The 16,887-nt window shown below is 45.1% G+C and overlaps 1 protein-coding gene across 1 annotated transcript in view; it reads left to right on the top strand.

The window, feature by feature from the left end:
- The window catches only part of LOC126249461 (gamma-aminobutyric acid type B receptor subunit 2), a 370,961-nt gene that overhangs the window by 229,799 nt on the left and 124,275 nt on the right, over positions 1–16,887 (top strand). Inside the window, exon 14 of the mRNA XM_049951115.1 lies at positions 374–1,347. Coding sequence (XP_049807072.1) covers positions 374–1,347 — 974 coding nt within the window. The remainder of the gene's footprint in view (positions 1–373; positions 1,348–16,887) is intronic.

Here is a 16,887-nt window from a genome sequence, read left to right as displayed (position 1 = left end):
ATACACATTAATTTATGTTTTTTACCAACGACCGAAGAGTAGATTTTGTAGAGTGCAACTTTACTGGTGGAACTCCAATGTGTAGTACTTCGCGCTCGGGCATTAGACGGCTTAAGCGGGGCGTAGGAAATGACAAGCTATGCGTGCGAAAGTTTAAGAGCTGTACTTTTAAAAGGTCATAACTGCGTACTACTGGAATTATGGCCCAAATTTTCACGTGGGATCGATTGCCTTTTTTCCCCCCTTGAAATATGAGGTTAAGCTTGTGATGTTTCCTTGTCAGTTAGAACTAATGCTACGGTAGTAAGCTTACTGCAACTGTATAAATGCTTGTTGCTTTCCTAAATATGAGACTTTTTTTGTTTTCCTGCAGAAAGAAATCAGTCGGTGGGAAAGCGGTTGTGAGCGCCGCTTCGTGCCCCAGCGAGACCGCTATAGGCGCTGCTGCACAGCCTGCACATAAACAAAGCCACGAGCTACCTTCGGCGCTGAAATCGATTGCGGAACAGAGAACGGCCGAAAGGCAGCAGACGGTGACGCGCGACGACGATTCTGAGCCACTGATTCTCCGCGCCAAGGCGGCGGAACACGGCCAGAGCAACGCACACTTCGTACCTGAAAGCGCCGAAGAGGACGCGGTCCGCAAGGCCGGGAAAGTGAGCGCCATTCCTGGCGACGTACTGGAAGACCGCCCCCGCCTGCCGACGCCGCCGCTCACGCTGTGCAAAGTCGTCTCCTTCGGCGACGTGACGAATTCCGCTCCGTACACAGAGAGCGAGGCCATCGTGCCGCCGCCCAGACAGTTCTACGCCAAGCCGCAGGCTTCGGTGGCTCCGTCGCACAGCCGCCAGCCGTCTCACGCGCCACAGCCGGCGACCCCCAAGCAAGCCTGCCCGGCGCAGCACCACGCGCAACCCGCCAAACAGTACTCGGCTCAGACCGCGGCGCGCCGCCGCTCCAGCGTCAAGAGCACGTCCTCGGGAGGGTCCGCTCACGTGAACGTGTCCGTCAGTGCGCCCAAGCAGAGACGGACTAGCGTCCCCGCCACCCACGTCGCTGCGGAGTCGGCGCCGCCACCGGCGTACGGCACGCCCAGGGCCGCTGGCAAGTGCTACTCCACGGACAGTGACCGGAGTGAAAGAGAGTATTCCAAAAGTAAAATGTATTTTAAGGAAGAGCCGGAACTTCCCACTTCGAGGCACCACTCCCACGGCGTTCTGGACGGCACAACCGCTCATGCAGCTAGCAGGACAGTAACACCTTTAGTTAACGATAGTGATTTTGTGTTATCGGCGAACGCGTCGTCGCCGGACGTGCCAGGCATGCTGAAGTCGATCAGAGATCACGGTAAGATAACATTTCTCCTACGATGATTATAAATTTAGTATAAAGCAAACATTTTTAGTGACCTGTCTGAACATAGTATTAAAGCGCAGTTTCACGGGTTAGTAATCTGTCAGTTTTATTTTTTATTCCGATTTTAAGACTTTTCCACGCCATGTGTTTCCTCTTCAGTAGTTACTCTAAATTGTTTTCCATTTTACATACTGTCTCCGCATCTGCGATAGTTGTGTCCGTACCTACTATGGTTGAGCAAAATTCTCTTTAAGGAGGAGGATATTAGCGTTTAACGTCCCGTCGACAACGAGGTCATTAGGGACGGAGCGCAAGCTCGGGTGAGGGAAGGATGGGGAAGGAAATCGGCCGTGCCCTTTCAAAGGAACCATCCCGGCATTTGCCTGAAGCGATTTAGGGAAATCACGGAAAACCTAAATCAGGATGGCCGGAGACGGGATTGAACCGTCGTCCTCCCGAATGCGAGTCCAGTGTGCTAACCACTGCGCCACCTCGCTCGGTTCTCTTTAAGGCTTCGGCACACAGACCGTGCTTTCGAACGACAACATTGGGCGTGCCGAGTTCAACGTTCTGCTGAAAGCTCAGAAAATAGGCGACTTGCGCATGTTGTCGGCTGTAACTGGCTCTCAAAACACTCTGTTTACGGAATGTACAGGAGCAAAATTCCTGCGTTAGCGGTATTAAAACCCACGTTTCCTCCATTGTCCATAAGCTAGTCATATTGTTCTGCCTGAAGTTGCAGGATTAAGAGAACATAAATAAAATTTTCATTATCCATGAACGTGTTATAAGGCAAAAAGGGGAGCACCACTTCCTGTCAATAAGGACATCGGCTTATAAAAGTCGCAAAGATAAAAATTATTTCATCATTCTCGCTTTTAAGTAAAACTCCAACTTCATTTTTACTTGATCGCTGTTCCTATTCAGTATCAGAATCTTTACAACATGTGAAATACAAAACTTGAAACAAGATAGTTCAAAATACATTACTGCAAGTAGTGCAGGCTGTCTTGTACATACAGCCAATCGAGCAAACTTACTCCTGAGAAAGGGTACACTGATATTTACATAACATCGAATATTATAGACTGAGAACGTAAGAGAACCTATTGGGAAACACAAAGTTTGGCAAAAAAAAAAAAAAAGGTCGGGTACAATGGGGCGCGAACCAACAACATACCATGTGTCACAAGACTAATCCGTGGCTTTACTCCTCACGTTTTAATTACTTACTTACTTACTTACTCCTCGACTCTACAGCCCTTGAAGTGCCTTGGCCTGAATCACAGTATCCTGCCATTCTATTCGGTCCATGGCTTTCCGTCTCCATCCCCTGACACCCAGCTTTTTCATGTCCTCTTCAATTCTGTCCATCCATTTCTTTCTGGGACGTCCCTTCCGTTGTCTGCCTCCAGCCTTGCCATCAAAAATCTTCATGATCTGTCTTCCTCCATTCTGATCACGTTTCCTGCCCACCGCAGTCTTCTTATTTTACGGTAGTGACAATGTAAGGTTCTTCAAAAAGTTGTTCTAATTCTGCATTCGTGCGGATGTGCCAACCTTTTTGATCGTATATTGGGCCATATATTTTACGCAGAACCTTTCCCTCCCAAATGCTAAGGATCCATTCCTCATTTGACGTCATGGTCCAAGTCTCAGCACCACACATAACAACTGGTCTTATAATTGTTTTGTAAATGAGGATTTTCGATTTTCGTGAGAAAAGCGAGCTCCTAAACATGGGTAGTGTGGCAACGTAATATTTGTTGCCTGCTCCTGTTCTAGCTTTCACCTCGCTGCTGATGTCATTTGTCTCTGTGATAGTCGATCCGAGGTACCTGTAGTCTATCACCCTTTCAAACTCCTTGTCGGCTATCCTGAGTTTTGGTAGGTTTCACTGGTTGGTCATTGCCATACATTTGTTCTTTTCAACATTGACTACCAGCCCCAAGTTCCCTTGTATCTTTCTCAAGCTGTTGATAGGCATCGGCCAGCACAGCAGTGATTCGTGCGAGTAATGCCACGTCGTCTGCGTAGGCTAGGTACTGCAGTGAACGATTAAAAATGGTTCCCCCTCCATTTATCTCTATGTGCCTTAAGACTTTTTCTAGGCAGATGTTGACTAGCAGTGAGGAGATATTGTCACCTTGTCTCAGTCTCTTTTTCATTTCCACTTCTCTAAAGATTCCTCCCTGTATTTTTACTTTACTGTTGGCTTCACTCAGGGTCATCATAGTAAGTTTAACGAGCTTCTTAGATATTCCTGCCTCTTCCATTATATTACGCAATGCCGCTCCTGACATGCTATCATAGGCTTGTTTAAAATCGATATAAAGCTGGTTTATTTGATGTTCATAACATTTTCAAGTAGTATGCGTAATGTGAATATTTGGTCAGTAGCTAATCCGCCTGATTAGCTGGGTGGTAATGTGCTCGCCCCCCATGCAAACGGGCCTGGGTTCGATTCCCTGTCGGGTTGGAGATTTCCTCCGCTCGGGGACTGGGTGTTGTGTCGTCCTCATCATTATTTCATCCGCATCATGGCACGCAAGTCGCCCAATGTGACGCCGACTGAAATAAGACTTGCACTTGGTGACCGAACTTCCCCGGATGGGGCCTCCCGGCCAACGATGCCATACGCTCATTTCCATTGGTCAGTTGCTGACCTACTTCTTCTAAAGCCTTTCTGATAGTCTCCAATTCTCTCTTACACATAGGGAGTAAGCCTCCTAGTTTGGATCTTGGAGAACGCCTTATATGTAGTATTTAGCAGGGAGATTCCTCGATAGTTCTGGCAGTTTATCTCCCATTTTATGTATGGGGCACATAACAGCCGTTTTCCACTCCTCTGGCATGCTTTCCTCCTGCCAGCTGCTCAGTATCACTTTTATGTATTGCTTTCCACAGTGTTTTCCCATCACATTTGAGAAGTTCAGCCTGGATCTGATTTTCTCCAGGTGCCTTATTCTTTCTTAAGATCTTAATGGCTTTTCTTACTTCCTCCAGTGTGGGTTCTGGTGTTAAGACCTCTGGTCCATAGTAAGTTATTTCTACCAGTTCTTCTTGTTCTAATCCTTCTACTTCTGGGTACAGTAACTCTTGGAAATATTTTGCCCATCTGTCAAGTATTTTATTACTCTCTGCTGTCAAACCCCCTTCTTTATTCCTACATATATTTGTTCTGGCTTGAAGCCCGATCTTTCCTTCTTTAATATTTTGGTATATTTCACGTAGTTGCTTCTCTTCTCCTAGCTGTTCAGTTTCTTCCATTTTTTCTTCTTTTCTAGTGCTCTTTTCTTCTGTCTGCAAGTCCTCTTAGCTACGCGGTGCTTCTCTTGATATTCATTCAGATTTGCTCTAGTTCTTCTCTGAAATAATTTCATTCGTGCTATGTTACACTCCTCAGTTCTTCTCATACATGCTTCATCAGACCAATCTACCTCCATTTGAGCCTGTACCTGTCCCAAAACCTCTCCAGCCGTCTTGAGGATTGCAGTCTTACATCGTTTCCACATTATTTCTATAAGTTCATTTGAGGTGTCGGTATCGTTCTTAATTCCCTCTTCTATTTTCGTCTTGTATGCTCTCCGTATTTCCTCTAACTTCAGTTTCTTAATGTCAAAATTCTTCTGTTTGTGGTCTTTTTGTTTACTCAGTAGTGAGATCCTTTGCTGTACTTAATTCTCACTAGATGACGGTCTGAACTGCAGTCAGCTCCACGTTGGCTCCGAACATGCATTATGCCCGATCCGTGCCTCCGATCAATCAATATACGGTCTCTCTAACATCCAGTTGTCCATCTGGTGGCATCTATGTTTCTTTGTGTATCTTTTTGTGTGGAAAACATGTGCTACTGACAGTCATGTTATTACTTATAACAAAATCTACAACCCTAATTCCATTGTCATTTGACATTTCATGGAGACTATATCTTCCTATAGTTGGCTAATAGGCCTCTCTTTTCCTATTTTAGCATTCCAGTCTCCTATTAAGAGCTTAACATCATGTTTGGGAGCCTGATCATACAACTGCTCTACCTTACTATAAAACGCGGCCTTCTGTTGTTCATCTGCCTCGTATGTGGATGCATATACATTTATAATTATTATGTTGAAAATCTTTTTGTTCCCCTGAATCTTAACATGAGCATCCGTTCATTGATTGGTTCGAAGCCCATCACAGCATGTTTTAGTTCTTTAGTGACCACAAAAGTTGTTCCAGAGGTATTCGTCCTCCCGTCACTATAGAAGATAGTGAAATTTCCCGAGTCCATTATGTCACTTCAATTCCACTTAATTTCCTTGAGAGCCAATATTTTATACCGTAGTTGTTTACTTGCGTTAGCAGCTGACGTAGGGCTCCAGCTTGGTATAGGCACCGCACATTCCATGTTCCTATGTACATATCTCATCCTTTTTTTTTTTTTTTTTTGCTGGGGCCGTCATCAAAATATCTGTCCCGCTTATTCCTTTGTTATCATTCCCAAAAACTGAATTTTTACAGGGGAAGATGGTTAATCTTCCGCCCAACCATTTGAGGTGTTGCCCCTTACAGCTCGCCGGATATCTGGCTCCATTTTCAGGGGAGCATCCTTAGCCTTTGTAGATCCCTCTACTGACTGCAAAGCAGCAGCTAATGGTTGGAGGCTTCTCTGCCTTTCTTCCACGCCATGGGCCCTCATACATGCTGGTTTTGGTCCGCCCCAGGTATGCTATTTCCCTGGTACCCTCCATATCTGGAGAACGTGCCCCTATCCGCCACTTGAGGAGGCGCTCAATGGGGGACCAGCAACCCCACAAGGGACTCATCACGCTACACCGACCAAAATCATTTATGATAGTACTTTCATCTATATCTACATCTACACCGTGAGGTTCGTGGTGGAGGGTACACTGTACCACCACTAGTCATTTCCTTTACTGTTCCACTCGCAAATAGAGCGAGGCAAAAACGACTATCTATATGCCCTCGTATGAGCCGTAATTTCTCGTATCTTATCTTCGTGGTCTGCACGCGTAATATATGTTGGCGGCAGTAGAATATTTTGGCAGTCAGCTTCCAATGTCGGCTCTCTAAATTTTCTCTATAGTGTTCCTCGAAAAGAAGTACCCTTCCCTCCAGGGATTCCCATTTGAGTTCCCTAAGCATCTCCGTAACACATACGTGTTGTTCAAACCCACAGGTAACAAATCTAGAAGCCTACCTCTGAATTGCTTCGATGTCTTCCTTCAATCTGACATTGTAAGGATCCCAGACGCTCGAGCAGTAGTCAAGAGTATGTCACACCAGAGTCCTATATGCCGTCTCCTTTACAGGCGAATCTCTCTTTCCTAAAATTCTCCTAATAAACCGAAGTAGACCATTCGCCTTCCCTACCTCAGTTCTCACATGCACATTCGATTTCATATCGCGTTGAAACGTTACGCCCATATATTTAAACGACTTGCCTGTGTCAAGCAGTACACTGCTGATGCTGTATCTAAACATTACATGTTTGTTTTTTCCACTCATCCTCATTGGTTCAGCCGGCCGGTGTGGCCGAGCGGTTCTAGGCGCTACAGTCTGGAGCCGCGCGACCGCTACGGTCGCAGGTTCGAATCCTGCCTCGGGCATGGATGTGTGTGATGTCCTTAGGTTAGTTAGGTTTAAGTAGTTCTAAGTTCTAGGGGACTGATGACGTCAGATGTTAAGTCCCATAGTGCTCAGAGCCATTTGAACCATTTGAACCTCATTGGTTCAAATGGCTCTGAGCACTATGGGAGTCAACTTCTGAGGTTATCAGTCCCCTAGAACTTAGAACTACTTAAACCTAACTAACCTAAGGACATCACACACATCCATGCCTGAGGCAGGATTCGAACCTGCGACCGTAGCGGTTGCGCAGCTCCAGACTGAAGCGCCTAGAACCGCTCGGCCACACCGCCAGCCATCCTCATTATCTTACGTTTTTCAACATTTAGAGCTAGCTGTCATTCGTCACACCAAATTTTGTCTAAGTAATCTTGTATCTTCCTACAGTCACTCAACTTCGACACCATACCATACACGACAGCATCATTAGCAAACAACCACAGATTACTGCTCACCCTGTCCGCCAAATCATTTATGCATATAGACAACAACAACAGTCCTATCAGGCCGAGCGAGGTGGCGCAGTGGTTAGCATACTGGACTCGCATTCGGGAGGACGACGGTTCAATCCTGCGTCCGGCCATCCTGATTTAAGTTTTCTGTGATTTCCCTAAATCGCTCCAGGCGAATTCCGGAATGGTTCCTTCGAAAGGACATGCCGACTTCCTTCCCCGTCCTTCCTCGCTGTTTGGTCTCTTGCCCCATGCAACCCAACCCAACCCAGCAGTCCTATCACACTTCTCTGGGGCACTCCTGACGATGCCCTTGTCTCTGATGAACACTCACCGTCGATGACAACATAATGGGTTGTATTACTTGAGAAGTCGTAGAGCCACTCACATATCTGTGAACTTATTCCATATGCTCGTGCCTTCGTTAACAGCCTGTAAATGCGGCACCGTGTCAATTGCTTTCCATAAATCTAGAAATGTGGAATCTGCCTGTTGCCTTTCCTCCATTGTTCGCAGTATATTATGTGAGGAGAGGGGCAAGTGAGTTTCGCGCTAGCGATGCTTTCAGAAACAATGCTGATTCGTGGACATAAGCTTATCATCTCAAGAAAGTTTAATATATTCTAACTGAGAATATTTTCAAGGATTCGGCAGCAAACCGAAGTTAGGGATACCCTTCTTATATATATGAGACAACTGCGCATTTTTCCAGTCACATGGGGCTCTGTGCTGGGCGAGAGACTCACGACAAATGCAGGCTGTATAAGAGGCCAATACCGTTGAGTACTCTTTGTAAAATCGAATTGGGGTTTCATCCAGACCTGGTGATTTATTTGCTTTCAAATCTGTCAGTTGCTTCTCTACGTCAGGGATGCTTTTTACTAAGTCGTCCATACGGGAATCTGTCCCATGGTCAAATGACGGCATGTTTCTACGATTCTTCTCCTATGTGAACGATTTCTTGAACCTGAAATTTAAAACATCAGCTGTCGCTTTACAGTCTTCATCTGCCACACCAAACTGGCCAACAAGGGATTGAATGGAAGCCATAGATACGCTTAACGATTTTACATAAGACGAGAATTTCTCGGGTTCTCTGCCAGATCTTTTGCCAAGGTGTGACGGTGGTAACTGTTGTATGCTTCGCGCATAGATATATTCTCAGATGCACTAATCTCTACTAACCTTCGCTTCTCGTCATTCATGCGTTCCCTTTTGAACTGAGAGTGCAACAGCCTCTGCTTCCTCGGCATCCGCCGAATTTCCTTATTAAGCCATGGCGGGTCTTTTCCATCCTTCATCCACTTACTAAGCACATAACTCTCCAGACTACGATTTACAAGCTGCTTAAACTTTGCCCATAATTCCTCTACACCAATCTAACTGGCACTAAGTGATGACGATTCCTGTCTTATCTGCCCTATCTAGCAGATACACTCTCCTAGCCTTCTTGACTGATTTACGAACTTTGCTAACCGTAGTTGCTATAATGATATCATGATCGCTAATCCCCGTTTCTATACTGACATTGTCGATAAGGTCCAGCCTATTTGTAGCTACAAGGTCTAAGATATTTCTATTGCGTGTGGGCTGCCGAGCTGGCTGCTCAAGACAGTTTTCAGAAAAGGTGTTCAAAAGTATTTCGTATTACTGCTTTTCTGTACCACCCGCTATGAATCCATAGACATCCCAATCTGTACTGGGTGGGTTAAAGTTGCCTCCAACTAGTATAGCGTGATCAGGGTATTTACGCGCTACTGACCGTAGACTTTCTTTGAATGACTAGAACTGTCACAGCGGAATTGGGTGGCCGGAAAAACATACAACAATTAACTTGGTTTCACCTACACCTGTTATACGCGACCAGGTAACTTCACTGTCACATTCAACTTCGTCCTCAATAGAGACAATATTTTTGTCAAGTGCAATGAACACTCTCTCTCCAATGGCCTCTAATCTGTCTCTCCGATATACGTTCCATGACTCGCTAAACATCTCAGAGCTGCCCACCTCGGGTTTCAGCCAGCTCTCTGTTCCAAGAATAATTTGAGAGAGAGAACTTTCCTGGAGGGCAGTAAATTCGTGAACTTTATCACGAATAATTCCATTAAGTTTCAGGTGTGCAGCCGCAAGAATTTTCTTTCTTCTTCTAATATTTCGGCTGTATAACGTTCAGCCATCTTCAGAGTGAGCCGCAAGACTGCCGCTCCAGTGCTCGCTTCGTCCCTTTATACTCGTCTACTGCGCAACTGCGCATGAGGCCACAGATGCAAATGCGCCAGAGACGTTGGTCGGCGGTAGAGACGTGCACAATTACATCTATGACTCCGCAGTCGATCTGGGTTGGTATGTCGATATACAATTGTGAGCTGCACTGTGACGTCTTTGTGAGTTTATTACAGCAAGTGCCGGATTCCATGATTTATCAAGGTTGAAACCATTATCTCTATTAATCAAATTTGTCAAACGAATTTCAATGGCTTCCTTCACTATCGAGTCCCAAAAAGATTACGTAGCTGCCAAAATTTCGACGTTGTCATACAACACACTGTGACCAGTATCAATACAGTGCTCTGCCATTGCCGACTTGTTAGGTTGTACAGTCGTGTGTACCTCCGGTGTTCTGTACATCTTTCTTGGACAGTACGAGTTGTTTGTCCAATGTAAGAAAGGCCACATTCACATGGAATTTTGTAAACTCCAGATTTTCGGAGCAGCAAATCATCTTTGATGGAGCCCACGAGTGCAGCGGTCTTGGGTGGAGGACGAAAATCACTTTTACTTTGTGTCTGCTGAGAATCCGTCCTATTTTTGATGAGAGGCTACCCACATATGGCAGGAAGGCCATCGATTTAAAGGTTTCTTCGTCTTCTTCTGCTTTCTTTGTGGCCTCTTTCAGTTTCATTTTCAGTGCCTTCTGTATTTGCTGTGGGGAGTACCCATTGTCTTTAAACACTCTTTGTAAGTAGGAAAGTTCATCTTGCAGACTGCTTTCGTCAGAAATAATATGCGCTCTGTGGGTCAAAGTTCGGAGTACACTCATCGTCTGGGCAGGATGGTGGCAGCTATTTGCACGTAAATACAAATCCGTGTGCGTCGGCTTCCGATATACTTCACGTCCCAAAGTGCCATCCTCTCTGGGGCGAACCAGAACATCCAAGAATGGAAGGCATCCCTCCTTTTCAATTTTGATCGTGGATGGAATTCAGATGTCTGAAGAAGTCTTGCAAATTATCTTCACCATGGGGCCAAACTACAAAGGTATCATCAACATACCTCCAGAAAACCGTGGGTTTCAAGTCATCAGATTGAAGCGCCTTCTCCTCGAAGTCTTCCATAAAGAAATTGCCCACCAGAGGGGATAAGGGACTACCCATGACGACTCCGTCCGTCTGTTCAAAAAAATCGTTGTTAAATAAAAAGTATGTAGCGGTATTTATTACGAATACTTCGACTGTTTACTGATAAAATTTTGACAGTCGCAGTGACTTTATTATGAACGCCATCTGACTTCCCTTGCTGTGTATCGACTTTCGAGTGTTCATCAAAGCTCCTCAAACTAACGTCTAGCTTAAAAATCCTCATGTGCACACCGCAAGTAATTCAAATGGCTCTGAGCACTATGGGACTTAACATCTGAGGTCATCAGTCCCCTATAACTTAGAACTACTTAAACCTAACTAACCTAAGGACATCATACACATCCATGCCCGAGGCAGGAATCGAACCTGCGACCGTAGCGGTCTAGCGGTTCCATACTGAAGCGCCTAGAACCTCTCGGCCACATTAGCCAGCTACTCCGCAAGTACTCTGCTATCCCAGTAGCTGCTTCCTTTGTGTAGTGCACCTCTGACCTATCAAGAGGAGTTCTACAAATCCCCATACGGTAGCGCAGGTCTAAATCTGCAGCCAAGATTGTCACAGAGTTGAAGAAGCCTTTGGTTGAGACCCTCCACTCGGCTCCAAACCAAAGGACCCCGACAACTCTGGGAACGATGCTGCAAATTGCGTGCTCTGCTTGCACACCTCCGCCAGCCGCCTTCACGAACTGAGGATCACCTCAGAACCCATGGCGACAGGGGTCGTTGTGCCGACGTGAGCGACAACATGCAGACGACTGCATCCCGCACGCTCGATAGCCACAGGCCTCCACAACACGGGTGAGGCCCCCCGCCAGACATACCAAGTGCACATTGGCTCTCTTTCCAGCCCTGAACACTATCTGCCTAAGGGGTTCCCCGTGTACCTGCTCGGACCCTGCTGAAGGAGCGGCCACCCATATAATCACACGGTCAATGGCATCCCGTCTCCACATTGGCCCTCCTCATCGAGCGACGGGAACGCGTTACCACTTGTCACTCACCCCGCTGTGAGGGCGGACCCACCGCGTCGGGTGAACTAGGAGGTGCCTCTGAAGCAGAGCCCATGGGCAAAACGAGTGACACCTGAGATGCCTCATGCAAGGCGCTAGACGTTTTTTTAAAAAACGAATCCTCTGTATATAGTTGCCTTGAGGCGGAATACTTTCATAATGCACAACTTGCAATAATTCTTTAACTATCAGTATGATATTTCACGTCATTTCATTACAATAAATCGTACAATTAAGGACGGGTTTTCGAGAGATCCGCAATTTTGTGATGTTTATAAGCGGTTTATGTACATATAGGCTTCAACTGAAACCCAAAAAGTCGTCTAACGACTCTGTACTGAAGAGAGATGGCACCATCTGACGTAGGTGGCCTTCTTCCACCTCATTGGTCTACGTTCAGACACACTTTCAGAATATCTGGTACGCTGTATATTGTCCCACACGTTCAGAAAGACTCCCCAACGTGATTTTCTACGCTATAACGTCAGAAACTCGGCACGCTCAACACTCAACGTACGAATGCACGGTTACTCTGAAACGGCACGGCCGATTTCCTTCCCTATCCTTGACACTCTTAGAGTTTGTGCTCCGTCTCTAATGACCTCATTGTCGACGGGACGTTAAACCCAATCTTCCTTCCTTCTTCTCGAATGCACAGTTCGCGTGCCGACGGCATTAAGGACTCCTTGACATGTTGCTTTTTCTCCACACTGTCTTGTGATTGTACGGAGTGTGGAGGATGGGTGGGGGACTTCAAAAAGTAAAGTATGCATTATTACGTCAGGCCAAATAACTATTACTTAATTCTGAACTACATTTCAATGTGACACAGATACATGAAACTATTTTTCACCGTAGTCGCCAAGTCTCTGTAAACAGCTGTTGCAACGTTGTACAAATAGTTCAGTTCCTCGACGATACAAGCCCGCTCCTTGGGTCACGGAGCCATTCGAAAACCGCTGTATGAATGTCCTCATTGTTGGAAAATCTCTTCCTTTCAAAATATTCTTTCAGTTTACCGAAAAACTGGGAATCGCACTTGCAAGATCTGAGCTTCTTGACCAGACTCACTGACATCTTTGCACTTGGTCCATATGCCGCCAGAATTTCGCGGTGAATCTGTGTAAAATTTAGACGTTTTGCCCAAGAGAATAGTACTGTCCACCGTACTTCAGCTATGGAGTACGTTTCCATTTGCCACGCCATTTCACTCCCACACTGTGATGTACCTTTTATACGTATCGCAGTAGAATTGTGTCTACAAGAACCCCGGAACATGTAGCACCATGTGAAAATTTATTACTCTTGTTACACAAAGGTCTTACTGTGGGACTGTAGAACTCGCGATGAATTTGAAAAAGACAAAAGTAACATAAACAACTATTTTATTTTAATTAAGTACAAATACGTAGTAAAAAAATTCGGAAAAAATTAAAGTGCAAGTGACTACCCCAGAGAGAAATACACTGAAGAGCCAAAGAAACTGGTATACCTGCCTAATACTGTGTAGGACCCCCGCGAGCACGTAGAAGTGCCGCAACACGCTGTGGCATAGACTCAACTAATGTCTGAAGTAGTGCTGGAGGGAACTGACACCATGAATCCTGCAGGGCTGTCCATAAATCCATAAGAGTGCGAGGGGGTGGAGATCTCTTCTGAACAGCACGTTGCAAGGCATCCCACATATACTCAATAATGTTCATGTCTGGGGAGTTTGGTGGCAAGCGGAGGTGTTTAAATTCAGAAGAGTGTTCCTGGAGCCACCACTCTGTAGCAGTTCTGGATGTGTCGCATTGTCTTGCTGGAATTGCCCAAATCAGTGGGAATGCACAATGGATATGAATGGATGCAGGTGATCATACAAGATGCTTACATATGTGTCACCTGTCAGAGTCGTATCTAGACGTATCAGGGGTCTCATATCATTCCAACTGCACAAGCCCCACACCAATACAGAGCCACCACCAGCTTGAACAGCCCTCTGCTGACATGGAGGTTCCATGGATTCATGAGGTTGTCCCCATACGCGTCCATCCACTAGATACAATTCGAAACGAGACTCGTCCGACCAGGCAACATGTTTCCAGTCATTAACAGTCCAATGCCGGTGTTGACGGGCCCAGGCGAGGAGTAAAGCTTTGTGTCGTGCAGTCATCAAGGGTACACGAGTGAGCCTTCGGCTCCAAAAGCCCATATCGATGTTGTTTCGTTGAATGGTTCGCACGCTGACACTTGTTGATGGCCCAGCACTGAAATCTGCAGCAATTTGCGGAAGGGTTGCATTTCTGTCACGTTGAACGATTCTCTTCAGTCGTCGTTGGTCCCGTTCTTGTAGGATGTTTTTCCGGCTGCAGCGATTTCGGAGATTTGATACTTTAGCGGATTCTTGATATTCACGGTACACTCGTGAAATGGTTGTACGGAAAAATCCCCACTTCATCGCTACCTCGGACATGCTGTGTCCCATCGGTCGTGCGCCGACTATAGCATCACGTTCAAACTCACTTACCGATGCGCCAGACACTAGTGATCTTATATAGTCGTTGCGGACCGCAGCGCCGTATTCTGCCTGTTTACATATCTCTGTATTTGAATACGGATCCCTATACCAGTTTCTTTGGCGCTTCAGTGTAAGATTCTTGAGCACAAGTTGAAATATTTCGGATACAGCATTCATCTAGACTTTAATTAGAGTCACTAGCTGTAATCTTACCCTCCCACACATCAACATTAAATTTTCCTGTCTCTTCAAAAGTTTCGAAAGCTTCGAGAGGTGTAAGAAATACAAAAGAAAAACTTCTTACTTATCTTCATTTTCTCTTGTTGTTGGCTGCAGTTCTCGCGTCTAGGGGTACATTCTTGAGGTTGAAATTTTGAATTTGTAGGTTGCTGTTGATCTGAATAATGTTAGAAGATTTGTTTGTTTTACTGTTGAATTTTATTTTTTGGCACTTTTTTCAATATCACAACGACTTTACAATTTCCACTTATTACATTGTTAGTCTCACTCACTAAAGCATGTCCGATGCCGTCAGAGGCATGCCCACTACTCCTAATATTCTGCGGTATTCACAATATTCCAAACAGTTTACAAACTTTCTTGACGAAAGAGTAATCTATACCAAGCTATAACATTATTTTATAAATGAATCCAGAAATAGATTTAATAATTAGCTTTAGATAGTGCAATCAATAATATGAATTTTAAGTATGCCAGGTATTTCGTAATTTCAAATACTTCTAAGAGAAGAGTAATTTTAACTGTACATACATATCGATTGTAACAAATTAATTTCTTTTTATACCTTTAGCCTGAAATATAATACATCGTGTTGTGACTGACAGTTCGCAATTTTTCAGAAACACAACTTTTATTGATGTAAGTTCACAAGGTTAATGACTGAACATACAAACTAAAGGTACCAATAACGAAAAAAGTCTCCTAATTGAGGCAAACAAAAGTTCACTTCTAATTTTCCACAAAGGTTCGTGATAACACTCTCACACACTACTAACAGTCCAACTCCGAGGTGAAGACGTAATCTTCAACGGTCGCAGTACACGAAGTCGGCATCCGGCGTGAACTGAACTTCGGGCCTGGTTCTAGCCCCTAAACAGCTGTCTCCAGCCAATCAGGTTTTGGAGTAGTGATACTTCCTGCAAGCCGTGGCTCGAGCTCCCCCTGCAGGAAGTAGTGCTGTTTCCATTACCTTGTATGTCAATAGCCAGTGTTTACCACGGTGCTTTTGGGTACTCCTTGGGCATAAACAACCTCGTTCTCTGTGGTGTTATATGGGTTGCCGGCCCTCAGGGGCTACCTTGGCTCCAGTATAACACATGAAGTTCATTCGGTTAAACAACTGATATAATGTTCACCTATACAAAAATCGATAGTATACATGGTATCGGTTATTTCTATTAAAAAAGGTAATGTTAGAGGAGGGTGCCCTATCACATAGCATAACCAGTAAACATAAAGGAGTCACATAAAGGAGTCGCTAATGTAGTACGCATCATAGTTTCTGAATTCGAACGCATCAGCGTATCCGAGGTTAAAAAGCTATCAAATAGTAAATGAATCTGCGTGGCTGTTGTATACTTAAAATGAAGCATTGAACAGTCCTTTTCGAGGTCGTCTTCGGCAGTGCGACAGAATCCGTAGTACAGATCCGGGCGAAGCCCTGGTGAATAGCAATCGGTATGAGTTCGGCAGGATGAGTCAGCGTCATGCAGCAAGCGTAGTAAACAGCGAAAGTGCCTCCTACATGCTGCACGCTGGTTTTATAGCCCGTAGGGCCGTGGCCAAATTATCATGCGATGTTACTTATCGAAAAGCCCTCTCTCTAGCACCGCTTACGTTGTCAACGTGAAACTCTCTTCATAGCTTCCTTCGATCGCGCGGTATCGCAGGCCGGCGTGTTTTCATTGTATACGCGGCAGCCACTAGGACTCGATTCCTCTATCTCCTTGGTGCTAAAATCGGAGCGAACATAGCAGGGATATTTTCTGAAGCCCGTAGGTAACATGTCGTAATAACACCAATTTTTATTGTGGTTTAGTGTAATAATGACCATGGGTAGATATTAGCTAATTGTTGTATTCATAAATCCATATATATTATAATGATGGATCCGCGTATGTATGTTCCACATTTCCTATTAAAACAATGGGCCGATTTCAAAAAAACTTGGGACACATACCACTTACTTCTGGAAAGAATCGCTGAGGGAGTAACAGCCACCTACCTATCAAACGGGTGAGGGTAGGTAGGGGTGGGGGTGTGAAAGCAGTCTAGACCACGACAAGCGAATACCCCTAGTTTATTCATTCAATATTTCAGAATGAATGTACTTAGTGATTTGCAACAAACTTGACACATAATTTCAAACCTTTTTCTCGTTGACAGCCCCTACAAAATGATGAAAGGGGAAAAGTTTATCGCCTACTACATTTTCGCTGTACCTGCAGTAAAACTGTCGCTTGAAGCATGAATTCTAGTTTATTACTTCCTTAACACTGACTGTATTCGCGACCCATTTTGCAGACAGTATTCACATATACCACTGAATATACCAC

The sequence above is a fragment of the Schistocerca nitens genome, chromosome 3 (genome assembly GCF_023898315.1).
Source record: "Schistocerca nitens isolate TAMUIC-IGC-003100 chromosome 3, iqSchNite1.1, whole genome shotgun sequence".
NCBI lineage: Eukaryota > Metazoa > Arthropoda > Insecta > Orthoptera > Acrididae > Schistocerca > Schistocerca nitens.
This window is presented reverse-complemented; position numbering and strand designations above follow the sequence as displayed.